The 24873-nt window shown below is 27.6% G+C and overlaps 3 protein-coding genes across 5 annotated transcripts; 1 reads left to right on the plus strand and 2 right to left on the minus strand.

Annotated features, from left to right (window-relative positions):
* The first annotated feature begins 4142 nt into the window (after nt 1-4142).
* On the plus strand, nt 4143-6473 carry LOC126897273 (uncharacterized). Its single transcript, XM_050670771.1, has 2 exons — nt 4143-5061; nt 6199-6473. The coding sequence occupies exons 1-2, from the start codon at nt 4199-4201 to the stop codon at nt 6278-6280; spliced, it is 945 nt and encodes a 314-aa protein (XP_050526728.1). The 5' UTR covers nt 4143-4198; the 3' UTR covers nt 6281-6473.
* A 2243-nt stretch (nt 6474-8716) lies between these two features.
* On the minus strand, nt 8717-16351 carry LOC126897256 (facilitated trehalose transporter Tret1-like). 3 transcript variants are annotated; one of them, XM_050670744.1, is made up of 5 exons: nt 16010-16351; nt 15813-15951; nt 13012-13197; nt 10779-11534; nt 8718-9981 (listed from the first exon to the last, which is right to left on the minus strand). In XM_050670744.1, exons 2-5 carry the CDS (start codon nt 15931-15933, stop codon nt 9734-9736), a joined length of 1311 nt encoding a protein of 436 aa, XP_050526701.1. In that variant the 5' UTR covers nt 15934-15951; nt 16010-16351; the 3' UTR covers nt 8718-9733. The 3 variants fall into 3 exon arrangements, with proteins under 3 accessions (XP_050526702.1, XP_050526701.1, XP_050526700.1); XM_050670743.1 differs by having other exon boundaries at nt 8719-9981; nt 16014-16350; XM_050670745.1 differs by lacking the exons at nt 15813-15951; nt 16010-16351 and adding an exon at nt 13266-14484 and having other exon boundaries at nt 8717-9981.
* A 2525-nt stretch (nt 16352-18876) lies between these two features.
* LOC126897280 (uncharacterized) lies at nt 18877-20783 on the minus strand. Its single transcript, XM_050670781.1, has 4 exons — nt 20441-20783; nt 20136-20348; nt 19709-19850; nt 18877-19223 (listed from the first exon to the last, which is right to left on the minus strand). Exons 1-4 carry the CDS (start codon nt 20594-20596, stop codon nt 18973-18975), a joined length of 762 nt encoding a protein of 253 aa, XP_050526738.1. The 5' UTR covers nt 20597-20783; the 3' UTR covers nt 18877-18972.
* Between the last annotated feature and the right edge of the window lie 4090 nt (nt 20784-24873).

Here is a 24873-nt window from a genome sequence, read left to right on the forward strand (position 1 = left end):
GCAACTCGATATTGTACCATTATTGTTAAAAAACTAAAATAATGATTAGCTGTAATATTTTTGAAGATAATACGTGAAACGTTAAGGATCACTTTATATAGTTTCGAAGCGTGTTAGGCGTTAGGCGTTTTGTGTAGGCCACCCAATCGTCAGGATTTCTCGTCAAATTTGTCAACGGTATCACAGACATCAGGAAAAAAAAGTTATTTGGAAAAAAGGTACCGGGGATTCAGAAAAAGAACACTATATATTCTATTTCGTCAGTCGCCACTCAATAGCAATAATCTAACGATTCGTTTATAAAATACGAAAACGAAAACAATCAATTTATAGCCGTTGCGTCGGTTTTCAAAATGTCCGACGTTGTAGTACCCTGACGGATGGTATTTAAGTCAGCCTGATGTATTCGAATGAAAGAAGTCAGACATTCACAGATGACATGGCACAGAAAGTCTGAAAGATGTTTTAAAAGGAATCAATTATTGTCTCCTAATATTTTAAAAAAATCTACGAAACTCGGCAACGCTAGTTTCACGACGAGCAACTGGCAAAAAGGTAACATATACACATGTTGTTTAGAAACACGTGGATTTATCGAATTTATTTATTTAGTTTTCGGTCTATGGTACTGCGTGTTAATCGCGTTACCAGCTCTTATTTAAGACATTTTTAGTTAAAATTATTCAACCTTAACTATACAAAGAGTCGTGAGAAATCCTAAATCTTGTAATGTAATGATATAATTATTTATCATCGGGCTTATTCACTTTAACAATGTCAAATACAGATTACACAATTTGTAATATTATTTCATCGTGAATATCGATGAACAAATCGATCATCGTTTTCGGCGCAGTACGGGCTATGATCGCTAAATTGTCGCTGAGTTATAAAATTTATTCGACCAACACAACAGTTTAGTATGATTATACCACTCTTTGGAAACAATGACTGCTGATAAATAAAAAGTTAAAGCAGACAAAACACCAAAGGACCGTCAAAAATCACCGATGATTGATGAAGTGGCAATTATTTTAATTGGCAATGGAATTTTATTTATAATATATAATTCTTCGGCGTAACAATGGTGATGTTCAACGAAAATCTGACATTTATTGTTCATTGCAATATCCACCTTTGATTTTCACAGTAAAAAATGAATGTTATTTTAATTATAAAATACGAATAGAACCTGATAATAAAGTTAATGCTATCAGCCAGTACTCATATCGAATGATGAACCGTAAAATTATTAAGAATCGTATTTTGAAACGTAAAAAATTGCTTCAATATTACATTGCCGACATAAAAATTGAGACAAACGACTGTTATTCATCCAATTTAATAAAAAAAAGTTCTTCTTCTCCAGCTTTAACAGTCCATTTAGGACCTTCCCTGCCTCTAACACCTCTCCACCTATCTCTGTCTTCGCTTTCATCATTCCTCATTTTTTCTTAAATTTCCGTGAGATCCGTTTACACCCTGTCTGCCCATCACTGTCTTGGTCGACCCTTGTGTCTATTACCGTTTAGTCTTAAAGTAAACAGTTTTTTTGCCATACCTTTCGACCTCCAAATATGACCCGCTCATTTTAACCTTTTACTTTTTAGAAACGAACTAATTACACATTTGGTACAATTTTTGGTTAGTTCTTCATCTATATTAACCACTTTCCATTACAGAGCCATAGATTCGACGTAGTACTTTTCTTTCGAAAATTTTTATCTTCTTCTCATCTCCCTTCGTCACTGACCAGATTTCACACCCATACGTCAAAACCAGTCGAAAAAAACTGGAGAATAGATATGCTATAGACTTCCTGGACAGTAGTTTGTATTTAAATAATTTCCCAAGTGCATAATATCCCTTGTTTCCATTGTTTCGACTGTTTATATTAGTTCCTAAGTACCTAAAATCTGTTACTTGTTGGAAAACATCCATCCACTAGCAAATCAGTTTGCGCTCTCGCTTCTCTTGATACTATTAGGTAATTAGTCTTTTCTTGATTGACTTTCAATCCAATCGGTTCCGCTGCTTTTATTAGGCCAACGGTCCTCTATTACACTTCGTTTCGGGAAATACAAATTATAACAATATCATCTGCGTATGCAAAGATAGTGTTCTGTCCCAGATTTTTCATACTTTGTCTAGCGGTGGGAGATCTAATTACTCTTTCTAACACCAGATTGAAAAGTACGGGAGAAAGCACATTTGCCTATCTTAGTCCAGCTCTAACTTCAAAATTTTTTGATAGTTAATTCGCAAATTTTACTTTACAGTGTGTTTCGGTATTGCACTCTTTTATCAGCTGGATTAATTTGGTTGGTATACTAAATTCTTCCAGTACTGTCCATAATTTTTCCCTTCTAATACTGCTGTAAAAAAAAGTTACGTTCTGAAATGTATATATATTTGCCTGATGCAAATTAATTGTAATATAAATAATATTAATGATATTGATAAAATAGTTAAATGTAAATGAAAATTCATAAAACTTATAACAGGAATAAAAATAAATGTTGTCCCAATAATACTTTTCACGTGTAAACAGCCGTCTAAGTTTAATAAAAATATGCCATTTCGTATAAAACTAATCGCTTATTTTATATATTATTATCATTTTTTAAATTATTAGTGTCAATAGTTATGAATAATTATTATAGACAAAAATTTCGCTATTTTTTAAATAATTTCTTTAGAGTATAATTTAATATTTAAAATTACAGTATAATAATAAACAGTAAATTATCTGGCATTTAAAAAATTATTTCTTTTTATTACTAATAAAAGATTATTAGATATAATGTAATTGTAGTTTAAAAACTATTAAGTATTACTTTATATTTAATATTTTCATTTAATTACAATAATATAACTTATCTTAAAATTTTATGCATTTTAGTAACAATACATAGTCTTAAAATACATACAAGATGATTCTTTTAACGCTAACCACTCAAATTTTCTTAAAATAATATCTTTTTTGTGAGTTTTTTTTTTTGTATTCTGTTAGTTACATATGTTATATTAATAAGGGCAGGTAAAGGGTCAGATTTATAAAAAAATATACCAAATGATAGGTAAAGACATTATGCATCTATAAAATAGAATTATATTGACTTGGTAAGTTTGATAAAATTATGGCAGTTTTAAGTAAAACAAATTGAAAAAATTTCGATAATTAACGAATTTTAAATTTGTAATATTTTTGGAGTTTCCCCCATTTACGTGAAGCTAGGGAAATTTTTTCAATTTTTAAGGGTAATGTCTTCGACTAGATACGATTTGTGATCTTTTGACGTATCGTTGAAAGAAATCGGTTCGGTGAGAGCTGAGAAAAAATGATAACAGACACAAAAAAAATAATAATAATAAACACATCATAGTAAAATTAATACCTTCTCAGCTTCGCATCGAAGCTAATAGTCTTTAGAAAATGCGTTGAATATGACAACGCACCACAATTTTTTACTTTCCTTGGCGATACCTAATTGCTAGTCGGAGTATTTTCTACTCTGTCACCGGTTGGGTTGCATGTCGTGCACTCGTGGAAATTTCTCAAACGCAATGTTACAAGTTGCTATTTTGAATCCCCCCCTGTTGGTAGGAAAAGGATCAGATTTTCAAAAAATTATACTAAATGAATTATCAAACATGTAACATGTTATTTTTTCATTCTTGGAATTATTTTAATGTAACAATAATTTTTGAAAGTTTAATCTCAACAATTTTTTACTATAATTTACCATTCTAATTTTTGATTTTACTTCACCTTTAATTTTTTTATTTTTATCATGGTTTCCTTTTTTACTCTACTGTCTAATATATTCGTCATATTAAGAAACAAACCAGTAGTATGGCCAATTGATGTTATATAAATTTAAAAGTATTTTTCGCGAAATCGGATATGCAATAATAGTAATAGTTATGAGTTTTAATTAGATTTCATAACTTTAATCAGTTTTAATAATATAGCTGTATTTTTAAAAATAATATTTTGTCCTTGAAATGTCTTGAACAACGAAATATGTGTAAATTTAAATAAATTAAGAATTATTGCAATACTAAAATATAATAAAAATTGTATATAATGGAAGATAAATATAATCGTTTATTATTACTTTAGTACTGTTATACTATTATTAATAATTTTATTTTACAGATGTATTAGTCATTTTTAATAATTTAAATCAAAAAAATGTTATTTCGATTATTTATTTTTAATTTTTACAGTTTTTGGATTTTAAATCAAAGTTCGATGGTTTCTTGTACTTTTAATTTACAAGAATATTTTATATATGTTATCAAAGTATTTAATCATATTCGTAGACAGGATGGATGGGATTTAGAAAGTTCGTATTTTTTCAGGACAGGAGAAAACTCATATAAAATGTTTTATCTTAAAGAAATTTTAACGGAAGCAGTAGATGAAAACAATTTTGTAAATAAAATACCAATGATAAACATATTAATCAATCTTAGATACACTGAAACTGTGAAAGTATTTAAACATCTTTTGTGCCGTTTTGTTCAGAAATGTGACGGATTACATAATAAAATGGAATTTATTAATTGCTCTAAGGAATTACGGAAAACAGTAAATAAGTCAAGTGACATGTTTCGAAAATTGCTACATGCTGCAGTTTTCTTAAGTAATATTATTGATGAACTAAATAAAAATTATAAATTAAATTTAATAAGTATTAATAACCAAATGGCTCTAATGTATGGTCTTACAAAAAAAAATGCCAGTGAATATAATAGAATACATATTGCTAAAAAGGTAGTAGCAAATATTAGAAATCTGATTTATAAATCAATAGACAAAAAAACAATAATTGAACTTGACAAAATTAATATAAAATCGATATATTTCACTGAAAATTCAGTTCAAGCTACTTTACTCACTCTGTATGGTATAACTATAATGCCGGATACTCAGCAAGTTACTGACACTATTGAAGATCTTTCAAGTACTTTAAATTTGTTTTATTTAACAACAATTCAAAACGAATTTCAAGGTCTGGGCTTTGAAAAGCTGATAGATCCTAATATTATAAAGTAAGTTTTTATGCTAAAATTTAAAACTATATCTCAAAAATATAAGACACATTTTTTCAATAGAAATAGATAATAATTCAATAGTCAATTTTTCAAGAAAGCATAAAAATAGAAAAATGTTACTTCTTTTAATAGCTACAGAGGTTAAAATTGAAGTGCGGCTAGTTTACCATATTTCACTATTTTTTCTGTGTATTATGTCGAAGTACGTTTGTTTCATGCAAACTTAATTTAGGACTTAAATTCTTAAGACTCTGATACAATATGGAAGGGGTTCCATCGTATCGTAAAAAATTCTGCTGNGTATTATGTCGAAGTACGTTTGTTTCATGCAAACTTAATTTAGGACTTAAATTCTTAAGACTCTGATACAATATGGAAGGGGTAATCGTAAAAAATTCTGCTAATATAAATAAAATTTAATTTTGTAAACAAATATTTAATAACCTGAAAATAGTAATTTTTGGATTCATGTTTGTCTAGTTCTGAGATATAGAAATGTCTAGTAAAATTTGTTTATTTTTGAATAAAACTAAATTATATGCATTAGACTGACTAAAAAAAATGTTTTGTTTTTCTAAAAATTAATAGTACACAACAAAAGAAGGTGGCAACCGTTCAAATTTGAGCTTTTTTAATCAACCCTAAAAGATTGCTCAAGAGCACTTTTCTCCCCATTTAAATAACATGATAAAATAGGACTTTTGTAAAAAATCGTTAAATTTTTCAAAAATTATATATATTTTTAAAACTATTTTTGTACATTCTAAAAGCTGACATTTTTTGTAATAAATAGATATATTTAATTTGATAAATTTTTATCAATCTTTTCGGCTTTTAAAATTTTTAATATCAGAATAATGCTAAACTGTTTGAAAAATTTTAATTAATGATAAATTAAGGTATTTATTTTTTTTACAATTTGTCAACCCTAACCGTGCACCAAAGGAGTTGAATATTTTAATTTGGGGGAAATTTATATAGAATGTATGACAAAAGACACTTTCTACCTATTAGTTGTTAAACCAAGTGCTTCGAGTAACGAATCGCTTGTGTCCTTGTTAATTGCCATACCAGCCTTTTAATTTTAAATAGAATAGTACAGGTTCATTGATAAAGAATCATTTTTCAACATAGGAACATAGAACGACCTAACAAAGAAAACGTAAAAGGACTATATAATTATCAGCTATCATTCGAGTATGATATGAAAGAATGAGAACATCTACCAGATTTTAATGAAGATATATAATAATCATCTATTATTAATAATAATAATAATCTAAATTTGTATACGATGATGATCGATTTGAATAATTAATATTATATTTATTATATTAACAATAAAAAAAAATTGTTTAATATTTAAATTAGTTATTATTTAACTCTATGTAGTTTTTAATTAATAAATGCCTGACATGCAAAAAAATTATTTTTATTTTTAAGTTAATCTTTATTATAATTAATGCTCGGAAATTGATGTTTTTTTTAATCAATAAAAAATGGACTAAATAATAAACATATTTATTATTTTGTCTTTTTTGTAATTATTTGGCTATTTTTTCTTTTAGGTCATTTATTGCACTTAATCTTATTATTTTACAACTTTTCAATGGGTAATTAAAAAAATTATACTCTTTTTTTATTTAAAAATTATGTTTTATCAAAAATTCTTTGAAATATGATAAAATATTTTAAACAATTTTTAATCCTTGTAAAGGTTTTTTTTGTTAAGTAATTTCTATAATATTAAAAAGTCATTTTTTAAGGTTTTCAACTTCTCAGTCCTAGTTATTATAAAACACTTTTAACGGATTTTTCATGATTTCTTATCCCATATATAATTTATTGAGTTAAAAAAATTTTAAAAATGTTTTAAACTGCGAACTCTAGTTTCTAACCACTTTACTCCTACATGATAAAAACCCGCTCATAAACCACAGCCCTATATTACCAAATGTCGATCAATTGTAACATACTTTAATACATAACCACTTCAAATTATTGACAATTCATTGATTATCATAATTTTTTGTGTAGTTAGTTTTGAGGACAAACTTAACCAGGCAAGTACTTATGAACCAACACTAACAGAATACTAGGAAAATCCCGTTGAACCCCTACATCCCAACAAAATAGTTCCGACCGACATTACAAAAGTCATTTACAATTTTAAGTAATAACTGAAAATGAGACGTGGATGCTGCTATTTTTATCACTACACATTTCTCGGGCTCTCTCCTTTTCCCGTCTAGATATAAAAATGTTAATAACTTTTCAAATACTAGTTCAAAAGTTGTTAACGGAATCATCATTTTTATAATTAAAACATTTCCTAATAAATAAGCTAGTCAATTATATATGTTGCTGTTTGAAAAATTGAAGATAATACTCTGATATGTAGGGTTCGGGCAAAAGCGTAAAGCATTTGAGTAAATGTATTTGAATAAAAGTATTCAAATACTTTCATTGGTATTGAATAGTATTTTTAAATACATTTAATAAAAAGTATCTGAGTAGTATTTTAAATACAATTATTTAGTATTTAATACTGTTTAATATTCAGTACTATTAATATACTTTTTTTTTTTAATTTGCTAACCGTAACACAGCAAGCAAATTAAACTCAGTCAAAATGAAAATTGAGAATAATTCTCTGTTATTTTATATGTTACATTATAGTATAACATAATTATTGTGCTTATATAAATGCTATTATGTATACATCTATTTGTAATACATCTNTATTATGTATACATCTATTTTTAATACATCAGTTGAACCTACAATAGCCTATTGCAGGTTCAAATGATTTACTCTATTGTCAATAAGACATACTTTACAGGTTTTTACACGTGTACTAATATTTATTTTTTTCACTGATTAGTCTCCAATAATTAATTTTATTTACCTCTAACAAAAAATATCGAAAATAATAAATGAGTTCTCTTAATTTAAGAGTACTCAATATTTGACTCAAATTACCCTCTTGGTAATTATTTAGGTGGAACCTTTTGCTCTTAGTTAAAATAAAAACATTATTATTATTTTTTAATTGTATTCTTAGTATTTGAAATACTTTTGTAAAGTAATTGAGTATTACTCAAATACTTTTGTATGAAAAGTATTCAAATAGTATTTTAAATACATTTTTTTTTAAATATTTGAATATTATTTAAAATACTTTTTAAAAGTATTTTTTACAACTACGGGTTCGGGGACTTTGCGTTAAAAAGCCCAAAAATATGTATTTAAATATGAATCAAATATAAACTATTGATAATTATCAATAGTTTAATTATATTTTATGCAGTAATATATAATATATAATTTTTCAGTGAAATTTATGATTATAGAATATGCGATAAAAATCAAAATTTACAAGATTATTACATCAAAATTTTTTTAGTGATATTTTGGAATTTCGCTTGAAGTTTCACCTTGTCTATTCAGTTGCGATTTCTTATAAGCATATTTGGGTTACTATTAATTAGTATAATTAATTATAAATTTTAAACATATTTTATACGTGTATTTTTTTAGTTTTGCTATATTTAAAAATACATATATCTATTAATTTTTTTTAATTTGGAAATTATGACTATGTTTTGAAACATCACAATAATATAACAATGTAATTCAGTATAACATTATATTGAATTTTCTGTACAGAGATACGTTATTAATTCATATTTATAAACATGATTAAACATAAATATTATATTTATACCTATAGTGGCATTGTCGGAGTTTCGTTTCAAGGGAAACTTTGCTTCTCTTGTGCGTCAAAAATCAAACACTTGCATTTTATTTCAATAATATATTATTAAAAATAAATTTGCACGTGTATCCTCATTATAACTGCATATACTCTACACCAAAATAATTATAATTCAATAAAAATGATATCAATAAAGTAAGAAAAAGATATACTGAATTAATCTTACAAATGTTATACGTGGAGAAAATGGCACTCACACACGTACATTTTGAAAAAAAATTTATTGTATAGTTATTCTGTTAGACATTTATGAGAAACGTTGTAGTGTTGTGTTACGATTACAATCATCAAGCGCTACACAGTTAGTAACATATGACAATTCTGAGGTATAAATATATTCACCCAAGATATGATGTGCAAATTTACAAATAATAATAAATGTGTAAATATATGACACTAAAATTTTAGTATTATGAGTATTTTTTTAATAAAATTGACTTTAAATAAGGTATACATACAGTATTTTCATATAAAGCAAATTAATTAATGGTATTTGTATAAAAAAACAATTTTAAGGCTTCAAACAAAAATTTTTTTGTCATAAATATGAAAAAAAATGTCATATAAATTTTAACTATTATTAATAACATTCATTATAGTTATGTATCGCATAAAATTCACTTTAGAATAACTTAAAATTATAACATTGAGAGTCTATAACAATATCAAAAATATTGTAGGTAACTTTTGTACATAATTCAAAATTCATAAAAAATCATTTTTACATGGTAATATATTACATTGTACTTAATTTAAGTATGGTAATTTATTTTTAAGGTTATTTACAAATAAAAAATCTATAAAATAGTTAAATACATGAATGCAACTTCATTAAAATATTACTATAATGAAGGTAATGAAATATAAAACAAGTAAAAAATGCATATAAGACTATCTTTTATTTGAACCACGTTCGATTCTTTCTTGCGGATCTTCAAAGTATCTTAGTACTTCGTCCAACGATTTTCCTTTAGTTTCAGGCATAAAAAAGGCACCATATGCTGCAGTAATTAAACAAAACACACAAAAAAATGACCACACTGACATTATTCCCGAGGCTGATACTAACATAGGATAAATTTGAATAGCTAACAACATTCCAAAAAACCCACAAGAATAAACCAAACCAGTCATTGTACCTGCAAAAAAAATATACTTGAAACACGAGAATTATTTAACACTATCAGAGGAGTCACAATTAATTTAATTTCCCTATAACGTAAGAACAAATAAAATATTATTTTTTATTAGTAATATCGAATGTTTCCTTAGTTTGACCTTGTCAAACTAACTTATTATATAGTTTTTTATACGTGAGCAGGAAAAACTATGACCTTACCGTTTATAAAAGACGCGTCTTTTATAATGAAAAATTAGTATAAATATGAAACTTGAGAAAAAGTCTGTTCTAAAAAAATATTTACTAATTACATTTCAAAAATAGCACTTAAAATTTCCCTTCTGTAGTCTGTAATCCATTTCATACTACCTTCGTAGAATGTATGGACATAATATTGAGATATCCTTACTAGAATTATTTTTGTAATACACTGTTTATGTTTAAAAAACAGATAGCTTTCGGAATATTATAAAATTAGTTGCTAAGATTCATGCCTTTTAAAATTGATTTATAATATTGAAAATCTAAACATGAAATATGATTACTTGAATTAAAACGTAAAACGTTTTAAAACATTTTACTAGAATAAATCTTTTGAAATAATTTAGATATTTGTGTCCCATTAAAAATACTCAATTTTTCATCTTGAATGACATTTTTATAAATCAGTACTGCACGAGGAAATCATTTTACTATTTCCGAGCACTTTTGAAAGTTTTAAAAAAGCCAAAACATTTTCCCCCTAACAATTTAAATTTAACACATTTCATTATATTATTATTAAGAAAAAACTGCACAACTTTAAAAATGACTTACCTTTAACGCCCATAGGAAATAGTTCACCACACATAGCCCAAGGTAGAGGTATCGTCCCCAAGACGCCGAAGAAGAAGTATAGGATAAACGCGGGGGGTAAGATAAATTTACCGTACGATGGCGATTCGGGTATATCCTGGACGATACACGTGTAACCCATCACAATGCTCATTGCAACAAACATGCCTAGACTAGAGATAACAGTGAGAGTTTTTCGATTGACTGTATATAGGAACGCATACAGAGCACTTCCAGCGATCCGGGCAACCGATAGCCAAGTAGTGATGGTGATGGTGTCACTAGGCACTCGGTAATCCCTAAGTGCGTCTACAGTATACGATACAAGCACATAAACACCCGTACCCTGTTGACAAGCGAAGAATATCATGGCGTGTAACGCTGGTTTCCACACAGACTTTGATGTCCACGCAATAGAGCCTGATGAAACTTTAACGACAGTGCAAGTCGGTAACATGTTGGCCATACCCCACCATCTTTCAGTCGCCTTAGCTTCTTGGTCGAGTCCAGCATGCCACTGCCACATAGGAGATTCCGGTACCGCGAACAGTGCAAGCACTCCTGTTATACTCAGCACAACGTTCATCAAAGACAAAGTTCGCCAGTCGTAGTCGACAGCCATAGCGGGCATAGTATAAGTGCCCAGAGCAACGGCCACGGTGATCAACCCGAAGAAAAGTGGCCGATGGACAGCCGGACATACCTCAGCCAAGTATAAGTACACACATGTGCCAGCGCCTAAAAAAGTTCACGCATAATAAAATAACCGCTGAAATTTGTTTTAGAACTTAATGAATACTATTAACTTTATTACTGCTAAATGAACATTGCACTGAAATCGATCAACCTCGGTAGAAATGTCGACAGATATAAATTGATAAGCATGTATGATGCACCTTTTTTTTTTATTTTAACTTTATAATCAGCAAAAGTTTCTCATAGAAAAATATGGGGGACTAGAGAGAGTGCACATACTTACCGTGAGCTAATGTTGAATGTTCAACGTTTTATGCCGAGGTATCCAAATTGTTATGTTTTAACAACACATGAATAATATTATTACATGGTTTCCATCTATAAATTAGGCAAAAATTATACTTCATATAATAGTGCAAAATTAATTTTAGTTAGTTGGCACGGTATCTTCCTCTCGAGTCTCGTTTTACTACAATAAAAATAGTGTGCAAATAAAGGTGCGTTTATTTTCATAAACGAAATAAAAATTTTATTTTTTTAATATAAATTATACTACATAGAAAACGATTCGACCTTATTACTGGTGTTGTTGAACAACAACACTTTCATTAATTGAAATTTTTTTATTTATATAGCTTTCAATGAACCAAGATAAAATTTTTAGAAAAACAATGTCGAGAAAATATTTATAGTTTGTTTAATCTCGTTTTAATCTCCAATAAATTTTTTTCAACGTTATTAAAATAAAAAAATGTTGTATGGAAATGAGCAAAGTTTTTTTCCGAGTCATAAACAAGTTATAGTTAAAAAACGCTACATTATAAAATAAACAAAACAATCTTGATGATAAATAACTAAATCTCATGATGTCCCAACAGTTCCAGCGTTAGATTTTGTGGGGTCTGAGGCAAATAATAATTGTAAGACCCCTGTTAAAGAAAGCAGAGGATTAAAGTGGGATAGAATCCCCCAATAAAAATCTTTCTTATGTATATCCCTTAAAAAATAAACACTAACTACGCCAAGGCTATGTGGAGCACGTGCTCCACTTGACTCAACATTTCGCCGGCACTGTGTTTTTAACTCAAGTAAGTTTTAAATTGAAAATAAAAAACTATTAAAAAAAATACTATCAAAAATTGATTAAACGTTAAATTAATTTATAATCCGAATCAAACAGATCACCTGAAACTCGGAGTATATCCCTGTCGATTCATTAAAAATAATTACAATTAATGTTGATAGAAATTGTTGCGGTTTATTAATCAAATGAAAAGTATGCAAAACCAATAACTGCATTTTTCGTTCTAAAAATATTTTTTTCAAGTTTTAGGTTTGAATAACAGTGTTATAATATTTAGGTGTTATTTTTGTCAAGCATAAATATTATAACTTATCTTTACAAGGTACATAGAAAATAAACCATTACCATAATGACCGATAGTTGTACCGACCCCAGTGTTATGTAATTATGTTAAATACTTTTAAATTTTAGTATAATTAAATTAATTTAACTTACCCAAAGAGAAGCCCAAAATAATTCTCCCGGCTATTATGGCGTTTAGATTTTCAGCATAGGCTAAGATTATCCAACCCAACACAAGAGGTATATATGATACCTGGAGAGCTTTTCTGCGACCAATCTTATCCGCAAGCACACCTATGATGACCAGCCCTACCGGACACATCAGAAATGGCCCACTTGCTGAAAATGTAACGTTAAGATTAATTATATTAATGTCATAAGGTGAGTTACCTTCAAGGACTAGGTACTTTTTCATTGTCTATTCACATGGTGACAAAAGTAGAACACACTTAAACGCTAACTAATTTCAATACTGCACAACGCAAAAAAATCTCAATTGCCACGTGAAAAATTCCATTGAGGTTTATAATATACCACACAAGTAGTTGTTTGTATATGGACAAAATTGTCAAGATTAGATAAATATTAATACCATTGGCAAGCGTATGACCTTCACAGGTAAACCACACTCGTGTTATTATACACTTAGTCACAGGTAGTAAAATGCATTACAATTATGAGTTCCAAAGAGAAATTATCGAACTGCCTAAATAATTTTTACTGTTGCCTGGGTCGAGTTGTCATCTGTAAAACCATACTCTGACAAATATGAGATCAGCTTTTGAAATATTGAACTAAACAAATACTCGACTCGATTTTTAATTGAATTTTAAGAGTACCAGATAATCATTTTAACTGTTTGACACACTCAATATAAACAAACACGTTACACAAAAATAGTTCCTTAGTTATAATGGAACAAATTATTATTATTTTCAATGGTATATTATTATTATTATTTTTTATTAACACAATGAAATCAAGGTCGCATTACGTTTAACCCAAAAGCGTCTTAGATATTTCCGTCTGCTTCTCTCAGTCAGCCATTCATAAAAATTGTTTTTTTTTTGTTTAGAAATAAATAGTTTTAATAAAAAAAAAAACAACTCCAATGTTTTTACTCGACTTTAGACTCAATTATACGAAGTGGTCAGATGATCGTATTACGAATTATCTCTCTCGATTACTGAACCGAATAATAGACATAGTATTTTTCAAAACAAAGATTAATAATCTAATCATATTCATTGAACGTTGAAATTTTTTTCCAGAAGAGTAGATAAAAGATAAAACTTTAGTAAGACCCACAAAAATATTTTTAGTTAGCATTTCTTTAGTAAACCGCTATCTTAAGTACCCTAAACCGGTACCCTTAGTATAAAAAGACAAAATTTATCCAAATAGCATCCAGTCAATTAAACCGATTTAATGACATTTAATTTTGCTGATAACTTCTACGTATTACAAATTACTTTTATCGAGCTTTCTCAATTTGTAAATAAATTCGTTAAAACAAAGCGATATTATCAAATCACACATAATAGGATATATAGAGTTTAGGAATTATCAATATAGTAAGGAATTGTCATCGAAACATTATTTTTGTGTATATCTCGTGTAGACACGTATTTTATACAAATATATATTATCAAATTCAACCGACTACAATTAAATTAAAGAATTATAGATTAAAATTATAAAATGATGTTTTGCAAACATCTGACACCACAATGCTGGCTAATATATTATCTTAATTACGAATACAACATTTGAAAATTACGGTTAGCTCATAAGCTAATAGAACTTATATATTTTACATTCTACAAAAATCAAGTTTGTTATTAAGGAAGTGTATTTGCAACATTTTCAAAAATACTTTAGATAAAATTAATATTACAAGTGATTCGTAATCATCATATCGAAAATTAATACGCATTTTGAATTCACTGAGAACTTAAATAATTGATTTTCCCTGATAAATACAAATTTTATTCAAGGACACAACATTAAAATCGAGGACACAATGGCGAAACAAAACAATCAATGTTCAAAAAATTCTAACGCCTCAAAAGAACTCGATCGGACTAATAATGTTTTCAAACGATACAAACTAGTGTGTAATCTGATCAAATACCGGTATAGCTTACAACAGAAATTAAACGATGGTTTGATTTACGACAATGTGAAAAAAAATTGACTATGTATTTTAATTCGTTGATTTAATAAATTTAATCAAAAATAGCTCGGCATATTAATTTAGACTATTGCACAAAGGCTTGAAAAATATTTTCAACGTTTTTGGTGAACTTGTTTTTTTCCTGCGCGAATCCGACCTGATGTATTTAACAAATAAAACTGCTAATTTGTGTAATTACTCTACATAAAAATTGGTAAACTTCACCACAAAGAAACATTTAAAACAGCGACAACAACACGCTACACAATGTCAACGTACTGTCAATGCCGAACGAAAAAAAACACGAATAAACACAGTAACAAACGTTTAATTAATTTCGAAATGAACAATTATTAATTGTTCCTGCGTCAATAGGATACACATTGTGTTATTGCAAAAACAGCTTACGTGCCGTTTTCGCGCCTCATGCAATGCACAATGAGTCAAGTAAACATTAGGACAACATCTAGCAAAAATAATTCGCCTGTTAAACTGCCATCGTCTTACACACCTTCGAGTATGTTTTAAGCGGTCGTTTTAACGGTGTTGATCATACTCGAAGGTACTGACAGTAGTATGTGCACACGGACAATTAACTGGCAGCAAAATAAAAATTTTTTTCCCGCGAGAACACGGGGGAAAACCAATTTAATTCGACACATTACAACGACAGCGCTGGGCGAACACAATGACATTAATGAATGACACTTGCTCTGATTGGCCAGCCGGACGAATAAGTGCAGCGGAATAGAATAATCGCGCGAAAGACGTTTCTTACCTATCCACGAGGCTTGTTGGTGATTGACGGCGATGTCGGAGGAGGGCAGGCGCCGGACTTGTGCCAAGAAAATTGCCGAGAAATGAAGAGAACATCCGACGACAAACTGATGAATGGCCATTATACTCGTACAGTACACCTGCAAAACAATTACACGATCAAAACCTTACAGTTGTCGACATTTTCGATTTTCATACATACGAGTCTAACGTAGAATGTCATTTTATCGTGTCTCATGATTGCCGCCAAATTTCACTCCAGTCGATTTATTTAAATTTCTGGTAACGGTCCTCGCGATCCACCGGCCCGCGTAACACAACGGCGACAATTGTGACCGCACATAGGTGTACCCGTCGATCGAGAAATTACACGCAAATCGTCGACTCGGACGGTTTTAAAATATTAACTTTTTAAATAAAAAATGAAATCAAACAAACAACGTAGTAGTCACGAACGGTGGCGTCACGCGTTCAGCCGTCTGACGCTACAATAATAACAGTACATGGGATCCGACTACGGCAGCGGCATTAATATAATAGTATTTAATATAGGCGTGTAACAACGGCAGTACTGCGTTATGAATAGTACCGAATGGTAATTGCGGTAGAGGTGGTAGAGGCGGAGGCGGCAGATGGATGAAGTGTGTAGAGACGGCCGCAGACGCTTATCGGTGCCGAAGGCCGCCGATCGGAACAGTCATAATCTCTTTTCCAATGACTGTGTATTATATGCCAACGATGACTAATTAGCAATAGTAATGCGGAGAGAGTGTAGGGTTCTGTGGCTCCAACGACTTCGCTGTACCCTCAAAATGTGATTGGAGAAAATTTTAACAACTAGTACGAAAGATTGTCGATTGTGCAAAATCGAACGTATTTCATTCTATTATAATTAAATACTCGCGAAAACGGACTCTAAGTACAATTTAAGATAATATTAACCATGTCCTTAAGTTCTTCATTCGATATAAGTTAACGATTAGATTGTACTTTCAACAGTATCCTCTTGACACAATCAACGACTACATACTAAAATTTAATGCACTTGACCCAATACTCGATGCAACGTCTCGATCCAATTTCAACCGAAAACAATGTACACCATTGTATGATTACAGCGAAGTAATGAATAATATACAACTAGGTACTTTTCAAATTATATCACGAAAGAATTTCACGATAACAACTGCTGAGATACTTCTCACGCGAAATCTTATAGACACTGACTAGCTAAACTCAAGTAGTATTCGAAAATATTAATAGAAATGTTTAGTTTTAGCCGTAATCAAAAAAATATGATCGAATTTTTCACTTTTTAAAGTTAACACAGTTCAAGTTCACTATAAATAATACATTTCAGATGAAATACTTCGTGCTAGTCATTTTATTTATTTGTCATGTTAAACGCCATAGATGACTCAAGTACACGAATATGCTTTCAATAAGTGATACAATAGATAATGTTATCTCCAGTATTTGACATAACCTAGTTCAGAATACTTCAAATAGCATTTTTTTCTTTTTTATATAACATGTATTTACACACTTATATGTGTAAAAACTACACTTACAAAATATTACAAACAAGTTACTAAGGCCATTATCTGATAAAAGTCAAGCGGACCTTGATTATTTACAGAAATATTATCGGAAAATTATTAATTATACATCATTAATCTTTGTCATTTTAGTGGATATTTATTAATTTCATCTTATAAAAATAAAACAATTAAGATGTTGGAACATAATGTGTGCTTTCATGAAAAAAAAATGTACATCATTTGATTTTAATTTTTAAATAGTAAAATACACAAAGTTTTGCAGTAAATTTTTAAATACTACTATAAAAAATCCAAAATCCGGTGAACCCTTTTAATATTTTATTAATAAAAAAAATATATTTTTTCTTTTCATCTACGCTTGTTATGCCCTATACAGCATTAAGCCAGTGTATTCAAACGACTCTGTATGTCTCCTATAACATAACTTATTTAATGACATATTCATTGATATTGAATTAGTCCTTAAGGTAATTGCACACGCATATTAGGGACACAATAATTTAAAACATTTTTACTGGAAGTAATTTCATCAGTAAAATTATATAGATTTTTAGTTACAAAATAATTCATTTAAGAAGAGTTTTATGTAATGTTTCTTAGAGCCCTATTTTACCTTCAGCCGACTTCGAGGTGGTTTTGAAAATAAACTCTATTACATTCACTCTAGTCCTAAAAAACTTAATTCTATAATAATAATTCTAAACCTTTCTAGAGAAAAGATTTAGAATTATTATATTCTTAAATTGCGTATGCACTTGGATTTAAAATAATATGGAATACATGTTAACATTAACATAGAACATTATTTTAACATTAAAATAATTGAAGTAAATATATACCGTATATAATATACGTAAATTTAATGTTTCTTATAGTAGAAAAATACAATGTCTGGCGACACAAATATTTAAGTTTAAATTTAAAATATAGAATTATCATATTAAATTTGTATGTAAAATATTTCTTGAAAAGTTTTAATGAAATATTCGAATTTCAGTTAAATTTAAAATCACTAGTTATAACTGAGGTAAGAAAATAATTGTATTGACATTAGATTGGAATGTCTAAATTATATTTAAATATAGGTTTTTTAAGTTTTTCACAAATGTTATAGATTTATTTTCTGGATATCCCTCGTGTAACGAATTTGTATAAGTGTGTATCACAAAAAGTTAATAAGAATAATTATACAACATTTAATTGCTCGCTATAAAATATTTCTTAAAATGCTTTCTTTTTTCAAATTTATTACTATACATCATGCGGGTACCCGTTCTTTGCATTACGCTCTAAATCCTTTATTTGATAATTTAAGTAGCTAGTAATATAATATGTATATGTATATTGATAAATATGTTTTTATCACATCACTCAGTTCATTATGTTCATTAACCAAAAAACAATTTTCTTTTTTCTTTTGTTTATATTTATAGAAAATTACAAACAACAATTACACACTTTTTTCAAAATATCTAACAATATTCAGAATTTTTAATTGCTTATTTCAAATCATATTAAAATGGTATCATACGATAAAAATAAAATTTAAACATTATTAATGATATTATTATCGTAAAAAAAAAAATTTATTTCCTCATATTAATTTATAACCATGGCCATAGCTTTAATGTTCACATTTTCTGCTATTTTTCTGTTATTTAAATATTGAACATTATTTTCAATCGCCCTTTCGCCATATTTTGCTTCTTCAAGCGTCTTGAATCCAAGTGATTCAGCTATACACTGACTTTTATTACTTGTGAAAATTCCAAATATTGCATTACATCCAAAATACTTCATTTCTGGCATTTGATGTGCCACTACAGTTTCCAATAACTTTTTACCTATTCCTGTAACCGGTAAAAATGTATGACAACCCTCTATAGTGGTGACTTAGGCATCTCATGTTTCTTAGACAATAATTAATTTTAATCATTAATTATAATTAAAAGAGTAGATTGTTTAAATCAACTAAATATAGTTTATAATTAATCATTTATTTGACAAATTATTATATTCATGTTCAATTTTTTTATATATTATTTAAAAGTACATCTGAATAATACACAAGTATACTTAATAAAATTGATAAGTAACTGCAATATTTATCAACTATTTAAAACTAATGCGTATTAATAATAGTTAAATTATCTCTTGAGGCTATACTTTAAAGAAAACTGTCTCAAAACAAATAAAATGTTTATTGACAATAGACATTTTATACAATAAATTATTGTATGACTTTAAGATTATATTATAAAAAAATTGCATGACTTAAAATCTTTCAGTGCATGTATGTAAAAAACCGAACATTTGTTTTTAACAATGTAGGTACCTTGATCTCTATGAGACTGGAGTACATACCAAGCATAAACTTGACAAAACACACTAGTTTTATATATTTTATAAATATCCACATTTTGACTGAGGTTATTTTTAAAATATTGTATTTCATTCCATATTTTGCCTTTGTATAGCTTGAACAAATAAAAATTAATTATTGAAATAGTACATGAAAACCTTAATGAGATCTTTTTAATTTAAACTTAATTATTTGTGCCATTAGACACTGTATTTTTCTAGTATAAGAAACATTAAATTTACGTATATATTGAGTAGCATAATTAATTTTTAAGAATAACTTAATAAAATGTGACTATTAGTAGAGTTGAATTAATCAAATTTAAGATCTAAGATTTAAGAAATATTTTGGGTTAGAAGTCTTGTTTTGCCTTCGATTGTGTTAATTAACTAATATTTACCCTCAAACGACTAAAATCTAATGAGTGGTCTTCCTCGGAGCAAACTCGACACACAAGAACTCCTACAATTTTTCCAGAATTCTTTTCTATAGCCACGGTAGTTAATGTATCTAAAATCCAAGTCTTAATGAGTTCCAAAAACTGATCGAAAGACTCTTTATCATTTACCAAGCCACTATTTGCACATAGCGCTTCTTCGTATACATAATAACTCTACAAAAACATTATTTTTTACAATGAAAATGTTCAATAAAATCTTTTTCCATACAATAATATCATTGCATAATATCAAACAACACAACTACTTTAAATAAATCTAAAACTTCTTCTAATCTTTCTTCTGGCATTGATTGAATAAAATAACTTGTATTTAACGTAGACCAAATTCGCGGTTGAGTGAGTCTAGTTATAAATTCTTCTTCGGTCTCTTCTATAGACGGGTCTTGTTTTTGTTTTGACATTGTAATATTAGAAAAATTACCATGAAATTATGTCAGTTACAAAATGAACTACAAAGCTAATGAATATAATAACAAATGAATTCTGTAGGGATAGTATTTAACAAGTATCTACACTATCGATTCTCAGAGATGGTATCCTTAGTTACTTCAATGTTTTCTTGGACGTAAACGACTGAAAACTATCCCATATAAGTGATAGTTATTTTAATAGGATTAGTATTGTATTATATTATATAAATCCAGAATTTCTTTTTCCATAACACATAACTTGTAAAGAAATGTCCAAATAAATATGGTATCAGCTTTTTGAAACTCACTTGGTCGTTTAAATAAATAAAAATTTATTTTTTTTATGCATTATGAATAGTACGAATTTCACGGTTAGTAAAAATATGTCGTTAAGGATCTAATGAAATTAATTAATAAATTAACTTTTGTAACGGTACCTGATATTTTAATTATTATAATATTAAAAATAATAAATTATTTTTATATGATACAAAACTATAATAAAGCTTTGTAAAAATAATTAGTAAATAATATTATAGTATACTATTTTTTTTTCGATGAAGTAATAATATAATTTTTATTAAAGTATTGTAACATAATTGATAAATATTCTTAAAAATTAATTTTTAAAAACATTAGCAATTTTGAAGATTTATTAACTATTAAATCAAAATATTAAATTTACATATTAGCGTAGGTAGCCTTTTTTTCTTTTTCTCTGTATTACATAAAAAACGGTTAGATGAATAGAAATAAAAAAATAGGCTTAAGCCTCCTATTTTATACCGTTTTAACGAATGGTATCTTTTTTTTTCATTAAAAGCGTATAATTATTATTATTGTGTGCTGTTTTACTAATAAAATTGAACAAGTTTCTTATGAGTGACAAATATATATTTAATTTCACATAAAAAAGCAATAAAGTAAACCTTTTGAGCGTTATTTTTTAATAATTGACATATCAATTGAATAGAGCAGATAGTGTTAATTATACGTCGGAGCAGTCATACTGGTGTTTAAACGAACAACACTATAACTTACATATCTAATAAACTGATATACATAAATGAAATTCGTAACAATGTGAATCAATTTAACGTTGAGATTTTTCTTTAAAGTTAAGCACACGCTACAACTATTTATTTATAAGAACAATAGTTAAACAGATGATGTAATGATTGTTGACGTGCTCATAGAAACCATCAAAATTACGGTGACGTATGTTTGCAAAAATTTGACTTGGTGAAAAATTTATAAGAAACTAAATTCTTGTCGGGTTTTCTGAGTTTTTGAGTTATAAATTGGAGTAAATTGGTATATAAATACCTAAAAATTAAAAAAAAAAAAACAAAACAAAATATTTTAGAAATTTGTGTTACAAGAGTTATCAAATTCTAGGTAAATTTTAATATGTTATGTAAATTCTATTACAATAATGAAATAAATTACTAAAATTTATTTTAGATTTCGTCGTGCATAAAAATTCACAGGGAAAATATAAAATTAACATTAACGGTTTGGTCTGGTCTAATTGCTTAATGTTAAACATTTAAACTGTGAAAACGGTTATAATATGATAGAGGTAATTTTATACTTTAATTGGTCCTTTATAAACAAGTTGTCATGTTACAACAATTGATATGCCTTTGTTTTGGGTATTACTCATTTTTATCATTTCGATATACAATACTAATAAAAACATATTACGTTAATGGACCTTGTACTTAATTATGAAATATAATTAAATTTGATATATTTTACTCAGTGAGTAAATTATATCGCGGTTATTTGCAAAATGATGGATATTTTAGCACCCTAAAAACTAATCTGGTTATTGTTTCAACAGAACTACAAAATAATACTGTTTAAACAATAATTTTCCTTGTTATGTAGACATATTAAGCACAATATTTTGCATAATAACGGTACAATAACACACCTATTAAAAACGATTGTATGCTAACATGTGTCTCATGATTTGAATTAGTAGAAAATAACACTCAAATATATGAATTGCAAAAACAATGGTAAATAAAATATGTTTTTTCGCGGGACATTTCAATAGCAACTTTAAGGTCACTTATTGAAACACAAGTCAACTACCTGCTTAATAATACAATAAAATTAAAATGTTCATTTGTAGTACACATATCAATTATTTTTCAAAGATAGTTTTACATAATCTTAAAACAAAAAACATTTACTGGTTTCTCTAATTTAAATAATTAAAATATATTGTATACGAATCACAAAAATAAATTAATAAGTTCATTTTACATTTTAATAGTAACTATTTAAATGTATTAACTGCATTGTTTTACTAGTTAGTATATTTAGGCTATACTTTAAAGTAGTATGAAATATTATCAATCGACAAATAAGTCAATAGTTACTGTTTATATATGTTTTCCAACAAAATAATTATTTCCACAAGCACTTTGATCAGATTTACAATAAAATAACTAATTAATTATTATTAAATATGAATAGTAATCAAGAGTAAATAAATACTCTTAATTCCCGTAAACATTATTAGAATTTAATGAATGTTCACATCTAAAAATATACCTAACTCGTTATAGTACAATAATTAAAACCTATAATAATGTTTGTTATTATTAAGGGCATAAACGACTAGCATAGTTTATGTTATGACATAATCGACAATTTTTTAACTCGTTCGCATCAGAAGTTATGAACAAGACTGAATTTAAGAAGTAATGAGGTGAAATTTCAGTTATAAGTCAATTTTTTTCTCATAATAATATCATTGATATTGAATATTAATATTGAAAATAATATGTAAACATTTTCGAAATGACAAAATTATAATTAAAATTATATATTCCTCTTGATAGTACTTTTTGTAAAAATGAGTATGCTTATATAGTCTATACATAAAACTTTTTTATGACCGCACATTCTCATTTTCTGGTAATCAAATATCAGATTCCTAATTTTCTGATGCTCACACTTAGAGGACAATAATACTATATAATTAAATATAACTAAAAAAAATTCTTGAGAAAAAAATATCGAATAAAATTACTGAAGTATTAACAAAAGTTTGTATAGCCTTGCAAATATTTTATTTAGAAAAAGTTTCATGAGCAAGTAAAAAAATGATTTTAAAGTGATCCCCATAGTAGCCTGGTCTACTAGATCACCTGATCGACTAACTACACCTTATTTTCCGTATGGAACTTTATATTATTAAAAAAAGGGGCAGAGGCTAGGCTTTATAAATAACACGAATAGAAAATTTTCAGTTTCTTTTAATTTAACGAAGATCAGATATAGTTAACTTATAATTTATTGTATTACTCTCAAAAATTAACTTCGCGGGTTTAAAAGTAAGCTAAATCTCATCATGTTATTTTCACGAAAAACAAAAACATGACAATTCTGAATTAAGTATAGTGTTTGCAAAGATTTAAAACAATATTTATGTTACAATATTAACTATACAACAGATACGTGTTTATTATACATTTTACTATTTGAAGTAAACGTAGTTTAAGAACTCTTATGGGTGCGGTATATGAACAGTAATGAAACTGTCAAGTCGCCCTCGTGTAATATAATTGCGGTCATATATTTTATGTTAAAATGTTGAGTACCTGTTATATATCCTACGCAGCCCAACCCATTCCAAACGAATTTCAGTTTAAAATTAAAAAAATTATTGTAAAAATACAATTAATTNGAAGTAAACGTAGTTTAAGAACTCTTATGGGTGCGGTATATGAACAGTAATGAAACTGTCAAGTCGCCCTCGTGTAATATAATTGCGGTCATATATTTTATGTTAAAATGTTGAGTACCTGTTATATATCCTACGCAGCCCAACCCATTCCAAACGAATTTCAGTTTAAAATTAAAAAAATTATTGTAAAAATACAATTAATTCTTGCAAATTTTTATATTTTAGACAATTTTACTTAAATAATTTTTTAAATCTACTAAAACATTCTTCTACTTATAAAACTTATTTACTTATTTACTCGCTAAAACTTTCTTAATTTCTTATTAATACCAAGTAAATAATTTCATAAGAATCTCACAATAAATAATTTATATCATAATACTATAATAACTAACACATTAAGTAATTAACCTTGCAAAATGTACATCATGTTCATAATAAATACTTTGTCTTAGTAACCCAACCGTATTTTAGGATTAAAGATTTAAAAATAGCCAAGAATGTAAAATTTCAACATACGTTTTTCTAGTGAGAAAAAAATAATAGACAAAATACAAAAACA

This window comes from Daktulosphaira vitifoliae, unplaced genomic scaffold, assembly GCF_025091365.1.
Source record: "Daktulosphaira vitifoliae isolate Bord-2020 unplaced genomic scaffold, ASM2509136v1 Scaffold_2, whole genome shotgun sequence".
Lineage (NCBI taxonomy): Eukaryota > Metazoa > Arthropoda > Insecta > Hemiptera > Phylloxeridae > Daktulosphaira > Daktulosphaira vitifoliae.

Bases quoted from the DNA above. Each gene is read 5' to 3' on its own strand.
- LOC126897273 (XM_050670771.1), top strand. From the start codon at position 4,199: ATGTTATTTCGATTATTTATTTTTAATTTTTACAGTTTTTGGATTTTA. The intron at 5,062-6,198 runs GTAAGTTTTTAT...TTTTCAACATAG, and splicing joins ATAGATCCTAATATTATAAA to GAACATAGAACGACCTAACA.
- LOC126897280 (XM_050670781.1), bottom strand. From the start codon at position 20,596: ATGTCAAAACAAAAACAAGACCCGTCTATAGAAGAGACCGAAGAAGAA. The intron at 19,851-20,135 runs GTAAATATTAGT...TATTTGTTCAAG, and splicing joins TAGATTTTAGTCGTTTGAGG to CTATACAAAGGCAAAATATG. The intron at 19,224-19,708 runs GTACCTACATTG...TACCGGTTACAG, and splicing joins CCAGTCTCATAGAGATCAAG to GAATAGGTAAAAAGTTATTG.
- LOC126897256 (XM_050670743.1), bottom strand. From the start codon at position 16,049: ATGAGACACGATAAAATGACATTCTACGTTAGACTC. The intron at 15,952-16,013 runs GTATGTATGAAA...ATTGTTTTGCAG, and splicing joins TGACATTCTACGTTAGACTC to GTGTACTGTACGAGTATAAT. The intron at 9,982-10,778 runs GTAAGTCATTTT...TTTTTTTTGCAG, and splicing joins ATTTCCTATGGGCGTTAAAG to GTACAATGACTGGTTTGGTT.